This window comes from Silurus meridionalis, chromosome 15, assembly GCF_014805685.1.
Source record: "Silurus meridionalis isolate SWU-2019-XX chromosome 15, ASM1480568v1, whole genome shotgun sequence".
NCBI classification, from domain to species: Eukaryota; Metazoa; Chordata; class Actinopteri; order Siluriformes; family Siluridae; genus Silurus; species Silurus meridionalis.
In genome coordinates, this window is record NC_060898.1 from 14,695,679 (window position 1) to 14,712,765 (window position 17,087).

The following is a 17,087-nucleotide window of genomic DNA, read 5'->3' on the forward strand; positions in this document are numbered from 1 at the left end:
TATGGACCAAGCCATTTCTTTGTATTGCAGTTACACAATTAAAAACACATTGTGTTTCCTTCAATAATGTTTAGATTTTTTTTTTGCAATACACCCAGTGTACTATGCATATTTGTTATAGTTTGGAATGTATGCTACTCTAGTAGTTAATGGTAAAGTTAATGTGAAAGTTAAATACTTTATAGCTCGGTGCATTTGTAGCAGTTGTAAAAGAAATGGAATTTTTTGTTAATGCAATAACTGCAAACAGCTTCTTACAAAGTAATTTATTATGTTTCATGACTGTATTGTAACAGTATTTAGTTGCTGAGTTATCAATATGTGTGTCCAATTCTTGAACGCAATGTTCCTGAAAATAGTTAATTTTACTTTTATCTACAGTCCATTTTGACGTGCTTCAATCAGCATGCTGGGAAAAGTCAACAAGAAGCCAAACTCATGTTCCTGAGAATCATCTACAAGTGGTCCACTTTTGGATCAGCCTTTTTTGAAATCAAAGTAAATTTATTTTTGTTAAAGGCTTCTATTTATATATATATATATTATAAAACTGGTCATGGCTTAGTGAAATACCATTACAGTAAAATACTGAAAAGGAATTTAATATTTATTGACCTGGTGGTGATAGTTTTACTTTATTTATTCATGTTTCATAGCAAACCACGGACCCAAATCTACCAGTGTTTATGCTGATAGCGATCAACAAACATGGCGTTAGTCTGATTGACCCAACAACAAAGGTAAAGCAAAGAGAACATACATAAAGGTTTTTAATACAGCTAACAATAATGGAAATCAATCAATCGATCAATCAATCAATCAGTCTGTCTGTTTGTCCATCCATCCAGCTAGCCCACAATTTTAACATGCTTTATGTGGCAATATTTAACTGCATAGTGTTAATTTAAGTAGTACTCTGATATGTGTATTTGTTGCAGGTATTTTCTGAATTTACTAAAGCAGCAGCAAGTCTGGGACATCACTAAAGGCAGTTATTTTGACAAAACATGTTTGATATTGTCCATTTAATACAAGTCTACATAATTTATTAAACTTGTAGCTCTGATGTCTTGTCTGACTGAATGGCATTAGGCAGATACTCTTATCCAGTATGACTTACAACTGAGCAGTTGAGGGTTAAGGGTCTTGTTTAAGGTTCCAGCAGTGCAGCTCGGTGGAGCTGGTATTTGAAATCAGTACTTGTGGAAAAAATCTTTTCATTTGCACTGACTCATTTCATTAGTCTGACGTTATTCATTCTCTGTTCTTCACAGGATATCTTAATGGCGCACCCCTTCACCAAAATCTCTAACTGGAGCAGTGGGAACACCTACTTTCACATCACCATCGGCAACCTGATGCGAGGCAGTAAACTGCTCTGTGAGACGCCGCTGGTGAGTCAGAAAGACGTCAAAAATGCTGCTGTCCTCTGTGCTGTTTTTAAGACAAGCTCCAATGAGATCTCGCTACATAATGGGGCACAGTATTCAGCTTCACTTTTCTGTTGACAGGGCTACAAAATGGATGACCTGCTGACATCTTACATCAGTCAGATGATGAGCTCCATGACCAAACAGCGCAGTTCGCGTGGAAACAGCAACTAGCCAGAAACACAAACAAAGAGCCAAACTATAAATGCCTTTTGTTTTCAATCTGTTAAACTGAAAATATATATTTTTATCCCTCATGCTGTTGTCATTTTTTTCTAAATTGTTTGGGCTCCCAGGTACCCCAGGGCGACTGTAAAAAAAAAATGTAATAATAGTTTGAGCATATTAATAGTTTGAGCATATTAATATTGATATAATATATAAAACCATTTCTAAATATATTAGTGTAAAGCATATGTTGTTAATAAACTAAATTAATAATTATTTATTTGTTAAATATGCATTTACCTTTTATTTATAAGATTATATTAGTTGAGTCAATAACGTATTTAAATATTTACATTATCTATAATTAAGAAATTCTATTTTTTTCCCCTTTAAGTCTAATTGGTTAAGAGCCAAAAGCCTTTATTATATCACAAAATTAGTGCCTGCAGAAATAGAATAATGTCATTTGAAAAATACTCCAAAAAGTAGATAGACTAAATAGATATAGATATAAATAGATGCTTCAGGGGACCTGTCATCCCCATTCTGTTGCTTCTTGTCGTTGTGGTTGTTGCTGTATTTTAAAAACTGCAGTACAACTGAGTGTAATGTTCAAAATAGGTTTATATTTCTCCTTTTATTTCTGCACTCTGCCTATCAGAAACTGAGCCAGGCACTAGAGTATTGTTTGGAGTTCAGTGTTATTTATGGTGGGTTCTTACCGCTGACCTTAAAATGCAGATTAAAATGCATCCATTACCCTACACAATTCATTTTTAAATGGGTCCTGCTCGTTTACTCCAGTGGTTCTCAACCCTTAAGTGTCTGTCTGTGACTCCTAAAACATTTGCATACCTTCTTTATTATTTGAGATATCTGCTATTATTTTAAACCTTGAATGTTTGGTTCATTAGCTAGTTAGCTATCATATGTTAAATTATACATGCATCTAAATACATAGCTATTCAACAGATGTGCCTATTAAATTTAAAACCAAGCTTTCAAACTGTAAAATATGAATCAATTTAGCTAGCTGGTCTCTCATGCAGGTTGGATGCTAAAATTTCTATAGGCTTATAGTATTAATTTGCATAATTTGCAGATAAATATCATTCAGTTACTTTCAAAGCATTACGACTTAAGATTTTAATACCCTGGGACAAAAACATTCTTTATTGTCACAGGCATTTATCTGTCTTTATTGCTGCCTACTAGGCATTTCGCTTTAAAACATAGACTTGAAGCAAAGCACATAATGCTCTACTGGGATCAAATGTATTTTAATTTTGGTAAATACATATAGCAAAACTGAATATTTAACTTTTTACAAGTGCAAGCAGGAATACAGTAATCTCCCGCTTTACCGCTGTTCGAATCTCGCGCCCCTGATTTATCACGGAATCGCGTTTGCCACATAATTAATTTGTTACGCTGATTTTCCCGGCCTCTCGTGGATAGCAAGATAGACCAAACAACTTATAGGGAATTGTTTTTATTGAGTTTAATGTTAAAACAATGAAATGTATTAATAAAAGTATTATTAATTATAATTATTAATTATAAAATGAAGTAAAATGTTAATACTGTACAGTACATGTACTAAATGTGATACAGTGTACTGTATTTCTACGAATTTACACAAAATTCATCACTATATTCTTCTAAATGTTTTCTGTGTGTGTTTAAAGTGTGTGGGAGGATAATTTAAACAATAAAAAAAGCATTTTTGGGGTGGTGTCCATTTATCGCGTTTTTTTGTTCATTGCGGGCGGTTTTGGAACGTAGGGGGATTACTGTACTACACAAGAAAAATGCTACTCAAGAAAAGCAGCATTAAAGTGAACGAGGTACTCAATCACTGCGAAAAAGAGTACATGTAGTTCATTACTGTTTGCTTTTCTAACCATATAAAGATAGCATAATAAATACAAACACTTTCGACATAACCGATAAAAAATGCTTAGGAAAAGCGAGAATTTGGCGGTTCCACTTTAAAAACGTCGACTTAATAGGGTTGTCGAGATAACCGAGGGCGAGATAACCGGGTTCCACTGTATATATATATATATATATATATATATATATATATATATATATATATATATATATATATGTATATGTATTCTCAAAACTACCTCTCTAAATAAGCAAAGAAAATGAGGATTGGACCTTTTGCTTATTTCCTTCTATCCTTTGGGTTTTTGTTATGATGCATGAAGTTCATGTTTCTATAATTGAGAAAAAATATACAAAATGATTTTTTTATAAAATAAATTCTATTGTTACAGGTGCACAATGAGAGTACACTTTCTCCACACACACTCTAGCAGAGAAACATACATTTACAATTGTGATCTTGCTCCAGGTTCTCACTGAACACAAGCAATGTAATCATTCAAAGTGGTTAGAAAACGATATGGTTTTTTCATGTGGTGTAGTAGAAATGCAAAAATTACAAAATAAATATATTGAATATGAAGTCACTGTGTAACTTTAGGCCCATACAGCAATAAGTTTGTATTGCATTTGTATTAAATTGCATAACATATTGTGTGTTTTGTATATACATTTATACAAATATACAATATTTATTCTTAGTATTATATTAATATTATATTATTGATTTGTTAATCATAAACAAAACAAATACAAAAATATTGTTGTATAGGCATAAAGTTATGCCGCGAAATAAATCTTTCTTATAATTATAGCCAGCTTGTTGTTGTTTTTTATGTTTCAGTAATACCGTGAAACCGTGATGTTTTAGATTTGGTTCTGGTACCGTGATCATATCAGACCGCTTCAGCTCTACAGCCAAGGACGCGTACGTGCAGAGGTGTAGCACGCGCCCTCTTTGTGACGTGCAACGCGCGTGCTTTAAAGATGGCGTCGTGTGTTGATATCGGAAGTAACTTTAGTGGGGGGTTTTAATTATAACTCGCACTGAACAGAAGTGTAAACTCTACTGAAGTGATTCGGCTCACTGGGACGGGATCATAAATAGCTTAATTGATAGTAGCAGGATTTGTGAAGGAGCATGTCATAACGCAGAAGCGGGTTTGCTAGGTGGTTAGCAGTGAGGAGGCTGGGTCGAAACCCGCCCACTGCTGCGACTTTCCTCCGTTTATTTGCATGCTGTTTTGACTGTGGTTCAGTAGTTTGTGGGGTTTGAATGGTAAACTAGTCTCTGGATTAAGACCAAGCTAACAGTTATCTATTAAAACATTTCCGTAAGGACTGCTAGCTGTGTAGTTTAGCGTAGCTGACAGGTGCATAGTGTGTGACCTCTGCTGTGGTAACTACTTCCGAGCGAACTAGCGAGAACTTTTCTGTCACTGAAAACAGCACTCTGTGTGGCGAGTTTATTTTGTTATTTTTTGTATCTTTTCTATTAATATCATGGAGCACCTTGAATTATTCCTGATTTAAAGGCTACTCCGCTAACACGGTCGTGTTCCTGTAGAACTGGGCGAGCTTTTTGCTAGTTGGTTGGCAAGCTAACAAATTAGCCCGACTGACAGGTGGGCAGCTGTCTGCTTTTAATAGCGGTTTAACCTGCCTTTAAGCTGCTTATCTATATATACAAATATAGCGTGTTTCACGGCTAAATAAAATTAGTTATTTTGTATGATAGTGCGTATTAAAATAAGTTGGGGTTTTTCACCACCCACGTGAACTTTGTCTAGTTTTGGCTGGGTTTTGGATATTTCACAACTCCTGCTGCATTATTCAGTCTGTCAACATCAGGATCCTGAAAAGCTTCAAGCATTGAATGATTGAATAACGTTGCGGGCTTTGAACACTTTAATGCACAGGGACAGGGTTATATTATATTATTTTCGAAGGAGAATAAAATAAAGTAATATAAAGGCTCGGATCATTCTGGCATTTGGAATAATCCGAAGAGACAAGGTTCCTGTATGTAACAACTCCTACAGCAACTAGACACAAGAAATCATCTTGCATCAAAACATCGAAAAGGTTTTCACACCATGACCGATTAATGCTATTTTCATCCCGGAGAGTTTTTGTTTACTGTGGTCTAGTTGCACCCACTATCTTCTCAGGACCTCTACAGCCCCCCATTTTTTTTTATGACCGTTTATGACACATCTGGACTGAACCACTAGAATTGCAACCCTTTTATCTCTAGAATGACACTCCATACTTTAAGGACATTTCTCTGCTGTCGAAATCCAGTCTTGTTTGTTATCAGTGGGAGCGGTCGCCTGTATTTCCATCAGACCAGTGTGTGTAAAGGGGCTTCCCAAGCTGGCAGTGGTTTCAACCCTTCAAAAGTCGCAGTGGTGACTAAAACCACACGATATGAATTTGAGCAGCAGAGGTATCTCTGTCCTGGATTGTCAGAAGAGGAGCTGAAACAGATGGTAAGCAATGTCTTAAGTGTATTATATTATCATTAATAATTACGACAAAAATTTCCAGAGTATCCATACTTCATAAGAAACTTATTTGAAACGTTTCTCTTTTGCATGGCGCTCAGAACTAAAGCTCTAACATTTTTAATTTGGATTATTCGCAATAAATTGCATTTAAAATGAACACTCTCTTTCTCTCTCACACACACACACACACACACACACACACACACACACACACACACACACACACACACAGACAACCGTGTGGCTGATCTGTACAACCCGGACTCAACACACACTCGTACTCACTTCACACATCCATGTCTTCAGTACCACTCACATTACATCACTTCATTACCATAAACTGTTTACATGCAATTTTTGCACATCTTTTCCAGATTGCTGCTATTGCTCTTTTGCACAACATTTTGTATACATTTTTTGTTACTGTTCACTTTACGTCTCTTACACACCACAGTTTGCAATATACAACAGGTTTACTGGTGGCACTGTTTTGTAGTTTGCCTCAGCTATATATGGTTGAAATGACAATAAAAACTTCTTGACTTGACTTGAAGACTCAATTCCAGTTCGCAGATGTTTAGACGGTCCAAATCAGATTATAAACTGAATTGATTAGACTTATATGTTCACAATCACTGTGTACCTTTCACTGGTGAGAACAGACTGACAAACAACTGTGTTTTGTTACACTGGTTCATTGCACTACGTGATCTTTGTCGAAAGCCAGGCATTGTTATTAAGTAAATAAAAATGTTTCTCCAATAAAAGTTGCAAAAGCTGCAGCAACAGTTTTTCTCACGCCCAGAATAATATCACTGAGCCAAGTAATGTCTCCTGAAACAAGTGTGATGATAAATACTTGCACTTTCCACAGATTCCTATTCTCGTTAGACTCCTCTCTGGTATAAAAAATAGATAAAAAATGTTTGGTCTTATCTTTTGGAAGTTTGGACAGTTTTTGCATGTTCCCTCTTTACGTTAAAATCAGCCTGAAGCAAAACGCACACTAAAAAAACCTCTGTTTCACCATACCTTACTACTGGTCATCACATTATTGCATGTTTCTTTCTGTACTTTCTTTTTAATTCTGTGCATTGTACCTCCAGCTAGCCCTGAAGGGATCCAGCTACAGTGGTCTTCTGGAACGGCACAACATCCACACGCACAATGTCGAACACATCGTGGACAATCTGCAGTAAGTGATAGATATTGTGGAGATATTATTGGTGGTGATTTGGCGAATATTGTCTAATGAACAGGTCTGTTTTATTTGTAGAAAACAAGGCATGGAAGTTCGTGTGGTTAAAAGAGGAGAGTATGATGAAGACACAGTCAGATGGGCAGATGCTATTGTGTCTGCTGGAGGTAAGTTGGTTTATGTGCTGGTAAAGCAAACGGGGGAAAAAATGAAACAAACATGCTGCTGTGGCACAGTGACACTCATGCAGTCGTTTCACCCTTACATCAGCCTTTTTACCTCCAGACCTCCTTTCATTTTCTCTTTCACCACTTTAGGTGATGGCACCATGCTGCTGGTTGCTAGTAAAGTGTTTGATAAGAACAAACCTGTAATAGGAGTCAACACTGATCCCGAAAGGTAAAAAAATAGATTTACACATATAGGACTGTAGTGAGACCTGAAATGTTGTATGGATTAGATGATAGAAAGACAGGAGGCAGAGATGATGGTGGCTGAGTTGAAGATGATAAAAATTTTTTGGGGAGTTATGACGGACAGGATTAGAAATAAGTTTATTAGAGGGACAGTGCAGGTGGGAGGCTAGAGTGAGATGGTGAGACATGAGGTGTATCTGTAAAAGAATGCTGAGGATGAAGCTCACATGGGTTGGAGTGATTCAGTGGACCGCTATACGGGTTATGACCTCAACCTTCTTGAACAACTTTGGGATAAATCTGTATGCTGGCTGTTTCCCAGACCTCCTCACCCTACATCAGTAACTGGATAGGAAAAATAGAACATCTTTTCAGAAGAGTAGAGATTATTATGCAAATGGGGACTATGTGTGAAATGTGATGTACAAAAAAAGCACACAAGTCTTATGTTCTGGTGTAAAAAAACTTCCGTCCATATGATGCACTCTTTCGTCTCTTTCTCCTTTATGTAGTATTAATTTAGTCTTAATTCAATAAGTAATGTGTTCATTTTGAGATTGCTTTCTTGCTTCAGTTGTACGATTTAAAGTGATCAAATGAGCTTAAACAAACATTTGAGCATTGTACTATTGAACATTTTTCTTAAACTTAATTTGTAGAAATTGCTTGCATTCAGTTTGATTATTATTAAAAGTATTTTAAAATGTCATGTTTCCTTTTTACAAATGAAGGTCTGAGGGCCATCTGTGCTTACCTGTTCGCTATACACACACATTTTCTGAAGCATTACAAAAACTGAGACGGGGTGATTTCAGGTTGGTTTATTATTATTATTATTATTATTATTATTATTATTATTATTATTATTATTATATGTATTGTTAAGTCTTTAATCTGTTTGCTAAATAGAATTTTGGCTATATATATATATATATATATATATATATATATATATATATATATATATATATATATATATATATATTTTTCTTGTGATTATTACTTATTTTTCCTGGATGTTTGATATATTTATACTGATACAGACAGATAGCAACAATATATTTGTTACATTTTTAGCCCCGCAGGTCACCTAAAGATGACAAAGTCAATAGTAGTTGTACATAAGGAAAATTGCTTTCAGCTTCATTATGATTGCACACACATATGAATCATTAATGACCACATGCATAAAACATGGAGGAGCTTTGATCTCCTATTTTCAAAGTACCAAACATAATATATAAGTAAAGTATAATCTGGGATACAAAATTATCCATGTCTGTCTTACTGTTTGTCTGTCTCGCCCAGGTGGCAGTGGCGTCAGCGGATCCGCATTCACTTGGAGGGCACAGGGATCAACCCCACTCCTGTGGATCTGCATGAGCAGCAGCTCAGTTTAGAGCAACACACCAAAGCACACCGATTTACCAACGACTCCCAGCACAGTAAGGCCTCCTAATGCAAACGATTTTCGTCTTATTCTTCTTACATTTATTATTTATGGAATCATTCTTAACTCAAGAAAATTGTTTTAATAAGGTAATATGGTTTCTTTAAGTAGATACACAAACTATTTAGAATGTTAAAAGTTGTCTCTGCTGAAGATTGGTCTTGATGCTTTTTGGAAACGGAACCCAAACGCTTAGAGTAACTTATTATTCAATGTATAGACTTTGATACCTTTTTTTTCTGAGAACCAGAGATACAGAAAAGAAATAATAAAATTCTAACAATTTTGAAGTGGAGTAGACTACACAGCTTTTTAAACAGTGTGACTCCGGCTCCAGTGCAATTCTTTTTAAACATATTAACAATGAAGTAATTATTATTATTATTATTATTTTTTATTTTTTAAGTATGACTTCAATACTTGAAAATAACTTACATTTCTTATTTTAGTTAACCCCCTAATATTGTTTCTGCCCAAACATTTTGTGAAAGCCAACATTAGGCAGTTTCTTTCATAGGCATTGACTCTGAATTCAGTGTTTTCTAAAGAATTGAGAGAAAAAAGAACAACAGAAACATGAGCTTTATTGTGCTAAAAGCTGCTGCTGTTGTTTTGTTGACAGAAAAAACACATGAAACCTACACATTACCGTACCTTCTTCCCGTCCGAGGACTCAATGAAATCTTCATCGGAGAATCCCTCTCCTCGAGGTAAATGAACGAACCATATCGCCAAAATTTAAAGGAGACTTCACACTAAAATACCTGAAATAGAATGATGAATGATGTGAACTTTATTTATTTGTATGTGAACACCTGTCTATCATACCCAGATGTGTTGTCGAACATTCCATTGCAAAACTATGGGCACTAATATGGCCCTATTTACCTCCAAAATATGCTCCACTCTTTTGGGAAGCCTTTCCACTTACAGTACATGGATATGGTGATTGTGTTTGTTCAGCCACAAGAGCATTATTGTGGCTGGTACTGGTATTGGCTAAAAAGGTCTAGTGTGTACTTTAGTGTTTTTGTTTATTGCAAAGTTCTCATAGACAATTGTGTGATTCGTTTTTGTAGCAACATGGTTGGTGTGATTGACAAGTGTCCACAAACTTTAGGCAAAATCATGTTTTTGTGATGTGCATAGAGATTGTGATGGATAGTTGGTTGGTTGGTTGGTTGGTTGGTTGGTTATTGTTGCTCCAGGGAGGATTTAGTCGCTGTGTGCAGTGCTGAAGTTGTCGTGGCCCATTATTATCAAAAGTAACAAATTCAATAACAAAGTTAAAATGCCATTTAAAGAACAAACTAAGTTTAGGATCCCTGGCTATGGTGGAAAAAAAAAAACTACTTTTTTCAGCAGAACTCAAGCCATGCAGCTTCATAAAAGCAGTCAAAAACAAGTCTATTCACATCTTTATATATCCTCTTCTGCCCTCTGTGTAACGACCATCATTTTTTTTCTAATTATTCCCTCATCTGCCACCAAAATCTTCAAATTCAATCAACTTTGGTTAAATAAAATAATGGTGGTGGAGCCTATTCACCAATATTTATTTTTGAAGGAACATGCCATTCACCTATAGTCCCTTCATGATCCTCTTTCCTGGGATCCGCTTCAAATACTGGCTATACCACAATAATATGTTTCATACATTATAGAAACACATTAAAAAAAGGTATAAAAGCACCATAATGTCAGCTGTCTCAAACTATATAATAGCTGAGGTATTAAATAATGGTTAGGTTTCACTTTTCAAAAGAAAAAAAAGAAAAAAACGTAATTGTTTTTGAAAATTCCAATGCAGAATTAGTGTAATGAGTTGTTCTGGGCATATAGAGGCTAAAGCATGGCTACATAGTTCTATTTATATTTAGAGGAAGCAAGGACTACAACCCAATGCACTACTGTAGGTTCATATTTACAAAAACTCTTGTATTATGTAAATTCTAGTATTGATCATATATTATTTGTAAAGATTAATATAAAAGTGATACAGGGTGGATTTTTTTTTTCTCACCATTACAACTGTTTTCTCCCAAGCCATTAAGCATGTTGTGTCTCAAACCATCTTCCTACTCACTCCATCTGTCCTTGCCAATTTCCCCTTTTTTGTGGATCTCTATCTGCCACAGGGTGAAGTATAAATCCTTCAAACCCCATCTTACCCTCTCGCTCCATAGGGCTTCCTACTATGAGATTTCCATTGATGATGGACCTTGGGAGAAGCAGAAGAGCTCAGGACTTAGCATTTGCACTGGAACCGGATCCAAAGCCTGGTATATGAGAGCACCTTCCTACAGATTTTCAATTATTAGTGTAAAATACTCTGGTGACTCATTTAATTTTTATGTGCAGGTCTTATAATATTAATAAACTTGTGAAACAGACTGTAGAAGACGTCCTTCAAATAGGTAAGGGCAGAATAAAACTTTTACGAACATTGTTTTGTTTTTTTTAGTTGGTCCAGCTTGACTGTTTTATTTTATATTTTGGTGTTTATTTAGTTTCAGCTAATGCTGACATGAATAAATTCAATAATAAATCTAATGTAGAAGTTTTTGTTTTTTTACCAACTGTAATTTTGGTATCTACGTTTCCTTTTAAAGCTTTGCGCCGAAGTTAATGTTAACTACATCTAAACAGCATTATTACTGATTATCTACACCAGTCAGGGAACCAACCCCAGCCAGTGCCAGTCCCAAGCCTGGATAAATGGGGAGGGTTGCGTTAGTGAGGGCATCCAGCGTAAAAACACATGCCAAATCAAACATGCGGAGGATCTGCTGTGGCGACCCCTAACGGGAGAAGCCGAAAGAAAGGAAGAAAGGGAAGAAGGGAAGGAAGGAAGGTAGCTAGCTAGCTATAGTGTCCTGAAATATTGTTGTTTTGACTGCTCTCACAGAACACACTAACCATTCTTTACTAGTATCAGTTAACTAACCCTCTTATTTATTAGATTAGTTAGACTTTATTAGATTTATTAGACTGTCAGTAAAAAGGAACTAAAATTGGACTAACTTTGATGGAGGTTATTTGCCCTGATTATAGCTTTTGAGCCAGAAAATCAAAAGTAAAAACAGGATCTGCTTGTGTTACTTGATTAGTGGGATGTCGCAACACGGTGATTCCCCGAGAAGTAGACAAGCTGTTATTTTTCATTTACATTGCCTATTAGATTACATGTAAAACGTGTCTACATTAATCAGTGCCTTATCTTTCCTTTAGTTAAGCACTATAGACCTAAAATTAACTGCTGTTATTAGGCGTTTAAATAACAATATAACAATACAATACAAATACATAACAATAAGAACATATTTACAATTATTTACAACCATCTTGCTTTTCTTTTGGGTTCCACTAAGCTGTTCATCTGAATGTGAAACTACCACAGACCTTTAGTTTTCTCTGTAAAATCCAGTGATCTAAACAAGATGTTGGAGCAGAAACCTGGCCATAGAGAAATGATAGCAGGCCCTGTGGGGTACATTTACCATTTAACCTCCCTGAGCTAATAAAAATGAATACTCAACAGTTGCTATGTCAAATGTGTTTCATAGGCAAAGGCAAAACTGGTTTAAGTATCCCCCTAAACGAGGAAGTAATCAGAAGTGGTGAGTGCAACTTAACTTCCTCTGCCCTATTTTTTTTTCTCTTCATGGATATTTCAGCATAATGTAGTTTCAGTAGCTAATGACTGTCATGTTTTGGGTTGTGTTTAGTGACTGATGCGTACAATGAGGCTCTTATATTCAGTCCAGAGGATAACCGAGTTTTCTTTAGCGTCCGAGAGCCCATCGTCAACAGAGTGTTTTCCAACAGCCGCCAAAGAGGATTTGCAAAAAGGTGAGTATTGGGTTTTGTACAGTGTGACTTTTGGGGGTGGGGCTTATATTTTTTTCATACAGGATTATATGTAATGTGCCATTTTCTTGTTGTGTCATAGAATCATGCTGTTCAGCTAGTGTACCCAACATTATTATTTTTTTTTTATCCATTTATGTAAATAATGTGTGATGTATGAGATTTTTGTTCTCTTAATCACTAACATCATAAAAAGTCATTCCCTCACCGGGCTCTCATTTTATTTCTCTTTCGAAGAAAAATACAGTAGACTAATTGAACATTACAAAATGCTGACACTGGAGACTCTTTGCAAATAACTGTTAATCATCATATAAATAATAATCTAGTTTATATAGTGTGTACCATACTACTATAGAAACAATAACATTAGCATGAATGCATTCATATAACTTTTCTTATTAGCTAAAAGCTTTTGAAGTCGTTCATGTTTAATCCTTAATTGCATTGCTTTAAGGGTGTGTGTACGCTCGAGGTGCTGGGACGCCTGCATGGTTGTGGACGGAGGAACATCCTTCGAGTTCAACGATGGTGCTATTGCCACTATCAGCTTACATGAGGAGGACCTGCTGAAAACAGTTCTTCTTGACTGAACTCATGAACACGGTTTAATACTGGAACTGTCATCAAGGTGCACTGGGTATTATACTGACTTAAGGTCCAAAAGAAGAAAAAAACAAAAGGTTTACCATCACAACGTGAAGGCACATCTGTTACAGATCATGAAGTAGAATGAGCTTGTACTTTTATGATTTCACCATCAGGATAAGAGTCTTTGTTGTTAATGAATTCCTGCTGGCTGTAACCCTAACCTAACCCTAACCCCTAATGGACCTTAATATAGTATTTCGGCAAGAAATATCTAAAGGGTTTTTAGCCAGACAGAATGCCATGCATTTGTTGCCATCATTCTCAACTATTAAGAAGAAATCTCTCCACAGATAGATACATTTTGTTTGCACATTTGAATCACTGCCATGCAAATATAAATACAATCAGGATTTATGCAGCTTTATGTATCCAGGGGTGTTTGATTATGGTGCTAAGTTTGCAATTATTCAATAATGATATCTCTTCCAATATCAAAGCAGTAACTATTTCAATACCCAGTCAACTAATTTTTCATTTGCCCACAATATTTTTCTAAAGACTTTTATAAAATAGAAACAAAAAATGAATGTAAACTAAAGTGACCACGAGAGGTATTTACTGAATATAAATGAATGTAGTAAACGTTCACATTTGAGCACTCCACTGGGTCTGATGCACTCCTGTGTTAACAAGCATGGCCTTTTTTGTTCTACAAGCTCCACATCTAGTATCATTGGCGTGACTGTTAAAACCATCTGCGTCCTCAAAGTTTTTGGGTCCTGTCATATCCCAGTGCTGACGGATCTAGTTGACTTTTTCAACAGATCAGTGTTCGCACTGATAATGCGCTATTGTCAAAAAGTATTTTATTGCAATACTGATGTACCATCATAACATCCACCCCTAGTTTTCAGTCTTCCAGATCAGGTTAATGTTTCAAAGTAAATGTAGTTTGTTTGGAACTTGATTTAAAAAAAAAAAAACAACAGGAATTGTGTAACTTATTTAGTGGAAATGATGAAGCCCTTCAAGTGAGACCCGCAAATACAACTGTGAATAGCTTAAAGTACTAAAATAATACAAACAGCTTTAAATCAGTTTATTACACCACTAAGTGGTAAGAAATATAGTATTATATGAAGCCCATGGTATTAACAGATCAAAGCATTTAATTGAATTACTGCACTAAAATGTCCTATTTGGAAAGGGATGTGCCAAGTTGGGTTCTGCATAAAGGACAGAAGTGAAATGTCTAAATGTGTGGCTGGATTCTTTATTAATGAAAATAAAAACTAGTTTTATGTTCTGATTTGAGAGGCCATAAAGCCCAAACTGCAATGTTTTGTGACCAAATTACATAGGACCTAGCAGGTCTACACACACACACACACACACACACACACACAAACACAAACAAACAAGTATCTAGTCAGCCACCCATTGTTCAAGTTCTCCTGCTTAAAAAGATGAGAGAGGCCTATAATTTTCATCATAGGTACACTTCAACTATGAGACAAAATGAGAAAAAAAAAATCCAGAAAATCACATTGTCTGATTTTTGAAGCATTTATTTGCAAATTATGGTGGAAAATAAGTATTTGGTCACCTACACAAAAAAAAGTAAGATTTCTGGCTCTCACAGACTTGTAACTACTATAAATATAAAAGACACCTGTTCACAACCTCAAACAGTCAGACTCCAAACTCCACTATGGCCAAGACCAAAGAGCTGTCAAAGGACACCAGAAACAAAATTGTAGACCTGCACCAGGCTGGGAAGACTGAATCTGCAATAGGTAAGCAGCTTGGTGTGCAGGAAATCAACTGTGGGAGCAATTATTAGGAAATGGAAGCCATACAAGACCACTGAAAATCTCCCTCGAACTGGGGCTCCACGTAAGATCTCACCCCGTGGGGTCAAAATGATCACAAGAACGGTGAGCAAAAAATCCCAGAACCACACAAGGGGGACTTAGTGAATGACCTGCAGAGAGCTGAGCCCAAAGTAACAAAGGTTACCATCAGTAACACACTACGCTGCCAGGGACCCAAATCCTGCAGTGCCAGACGTGTCCCCCTGCTTAAGCCAGTACATGTCTGGGCCTGTCTGAAGTTTGCTAGAGAGCATTTGGATGATCCAGAAGAGGATTGGGAGAATGTCATATTTTTTGGTACAAACTCAACTTGTCATGTTTGGAGGAGAAAGAATGCTGAGTTGCATCCAAAGAACACCATTCCTACTGTGAAGCATGGGGGTGGAAACATCATGCTTTGGGGCTGTTTTTCTGCAAAGGGACCAGGACGACTGATCCGTGTAAAGGAAAGCATGAATGGGGACATGTATCGTTAGATTTTGATTGAAAACCTCCTTCCATCAGCAAGGGCATTGAAGATGAAACGTGGCTGGGTCTTTCAGCATGACAATAATCCCAAACACACCACCCGGGCAACGAAAGAGTGGCTTCGTAAGAAGCATTTCAAGGTCCTGGAGTGGCTCAGCCAGTCTCCAGATCTCAACCCCATAGAAAATCTTTGGAGGGAGTTGAAAATCCGTGTTGCCAAGCGACAGCCCCAAAACATCACTGCTCTAGAGAAGCTCTGCATGGAGGACTGGCCAAACTACCAGCAACAGTGTGTAAAAACCTTGTGGATACTTACAGAAAATGTTTGATCTCTGTCATTGCCAACAAACGGTATATAACAAAGTATTGAGATGAACTTTTGTCATTGACCAAATACTTATTTTCCACCATAATTTGCAAATAAATTCTTTAAAAATCAGACAATGTGATTTTTGGGATTTTTTTTCTCATTTTGTCTCTCATAGTTGAAGTGTACCTCTGATCAATTACAGGCCTCTCTCATCTTTATAAGTGGGAGAACTTGCACAATTGGTGGCTGACTAAATACTTTTTGCCCCACTGTGTGTGTGTGTGTGTGTATATATATATATATATATATATATATATATATATATATATATATATATATATATATATATATATATACACAGTATATATACAGTATATATATATATATATATATATATATATATATATATATATATATATATATATATATATATATATATACATATATATATATATATACACACACACACAGGTGCATCTTATTAAATTAGAATATCATTAAAAAGTTTATTTATTTTAGTAATTCAATACAATAAGTAAAAATCGTATATATTATATAGATTCATCACACAGATGGATATATTTCTAGTGTTTATTACTTTCATTTTCGATGATTACTCACAGCTAATAACAAAAACTTTTAAAGTTTAGCCTTTAAATGGTGTCTCAGTCTGGTTCAGGAAACACAATCATTGGGGAAGACTGCTGACTTGACAGTTGTCCAAAAGATGATCATTGACCCCCTGCACATGGAGGGTAAGACGAAAAAGGTCATCGCTAAAGAAGCTGCTGTTCACAGAGTGCTGTATCCAAGTTGAATGGAAGGAATAAAATTAGAAAAAGGTGAAACGAAGCCTATTAAAAAAATTCTTGGGAGATTCACAAAGAGTGAACTGCAGCTGGAGTC

General features: G+C 35.9%; 2 protein-coding genes across 5 annotated transcripts in view; both read left to right on the plus strand.

Moving 5' to 3' along the window:
• myo7ab (myosin VIIAb) overlaps positions 1–1,687 on the plus strand; it is a 54,001-nt gene extending 52,314 nt beyond the window's left edge. For both annotated transcript variants that reach the window (XM_046867219.1, XM_046867220.1), the window contains 4 exons: positions 382–498; positions 657–740; positions 1,275–1,394; positions 1,512–1,687. In XM_046867219.1, coding sequence (XP_046723175.1) covers positions 382–498; positions 657–740; positions 1,275–1,394; positions 1,512–1,604 — 414 coding nt within the window. In that variant the 3' untranslated portion in view covers positions 1,605–1,687. The remainder of the gene's footprint in view (positions 1–381; positions 499–656; positions 741–1,274; positions 1,395–1,511) is intronic.
• A 2,797-nt stretch (positions 1,688–4,484) lies between these two features.
• On the plus strand, positions 4,485–14,838 carry nadk2 (NAD kinase 2, mitochondrial). 3 transcript variants are annotated; one of them, XM_046867230.1, is made up of 12 exons: positions 4,485–5,986; positions 7,111–7,199; positions 7,281–7,369; positions 7,520–7,601; positions 8,350–8,433; positions 8,927–9,063; positions 9,691–9,778; positions 11,207–11,350; positions 11,430–11,485; positions 12,635–12,688; positions 12,797–12,920; positions 13,021–13,145. In XM_046867230.1, the coding sequence occupies exons 1-12, from the start codon at positions 5,753–5,755 to the stop codon at positions 13,037–13,039; spliced, it is 1,200 nt and encodes a 399-aa protein (XP_046723186.1). In that variant the 5' UTR covers positions 4,485–5,752; the 3' UTR covers positions 13,040–13,145. The 3 variants fall into 3 exon arrangements, with proteins under 3 accessions (XP_046723186.1, XP_046723184.1, XP_046723185.1); XM_046867228.1 differs by lacking the exon at positions 13,021–13,145 and adding an exon at positions 13,396–14,838 and having other exon boundaries at positions 4,487–5,986; XM_046867229.1 differs by lacking the exon at positions 13,021–13,145 and adding an exon at positions 13,396–14,838 and having other exon boundaries at positions 4,488–5,986; positions 11,255–11,350.
• The last annotated feature ends 2,249 nt before the right edge of the window (positions 14,839–17,087 follow it).

Excerpts from the sequence above, each read along its gene's own strand:
- nadk2 (XM_046867228.1), top strand. The coding sequence starts at position 5,753 with ATGACACTCCATACTTTAAGGACATTTCTCTGCTGTCGAAATCCAGTC. Across the intron at positions 5,987-7,110 it reads AAGAGGAGCTGAAACAGATG|CTAGCCCTGAAGGGATCCAG; the intron begins GTAAGCAATGTC and ends TTGTACCTCCAG. Across the intron at positions 9,064-9,690 it reads TACCAACGACTCCCAGCACA|AAAAAACACATGAAACCTAC; the intron begins GTAAGGCCTCCT and ends TTTTGTTGACAG.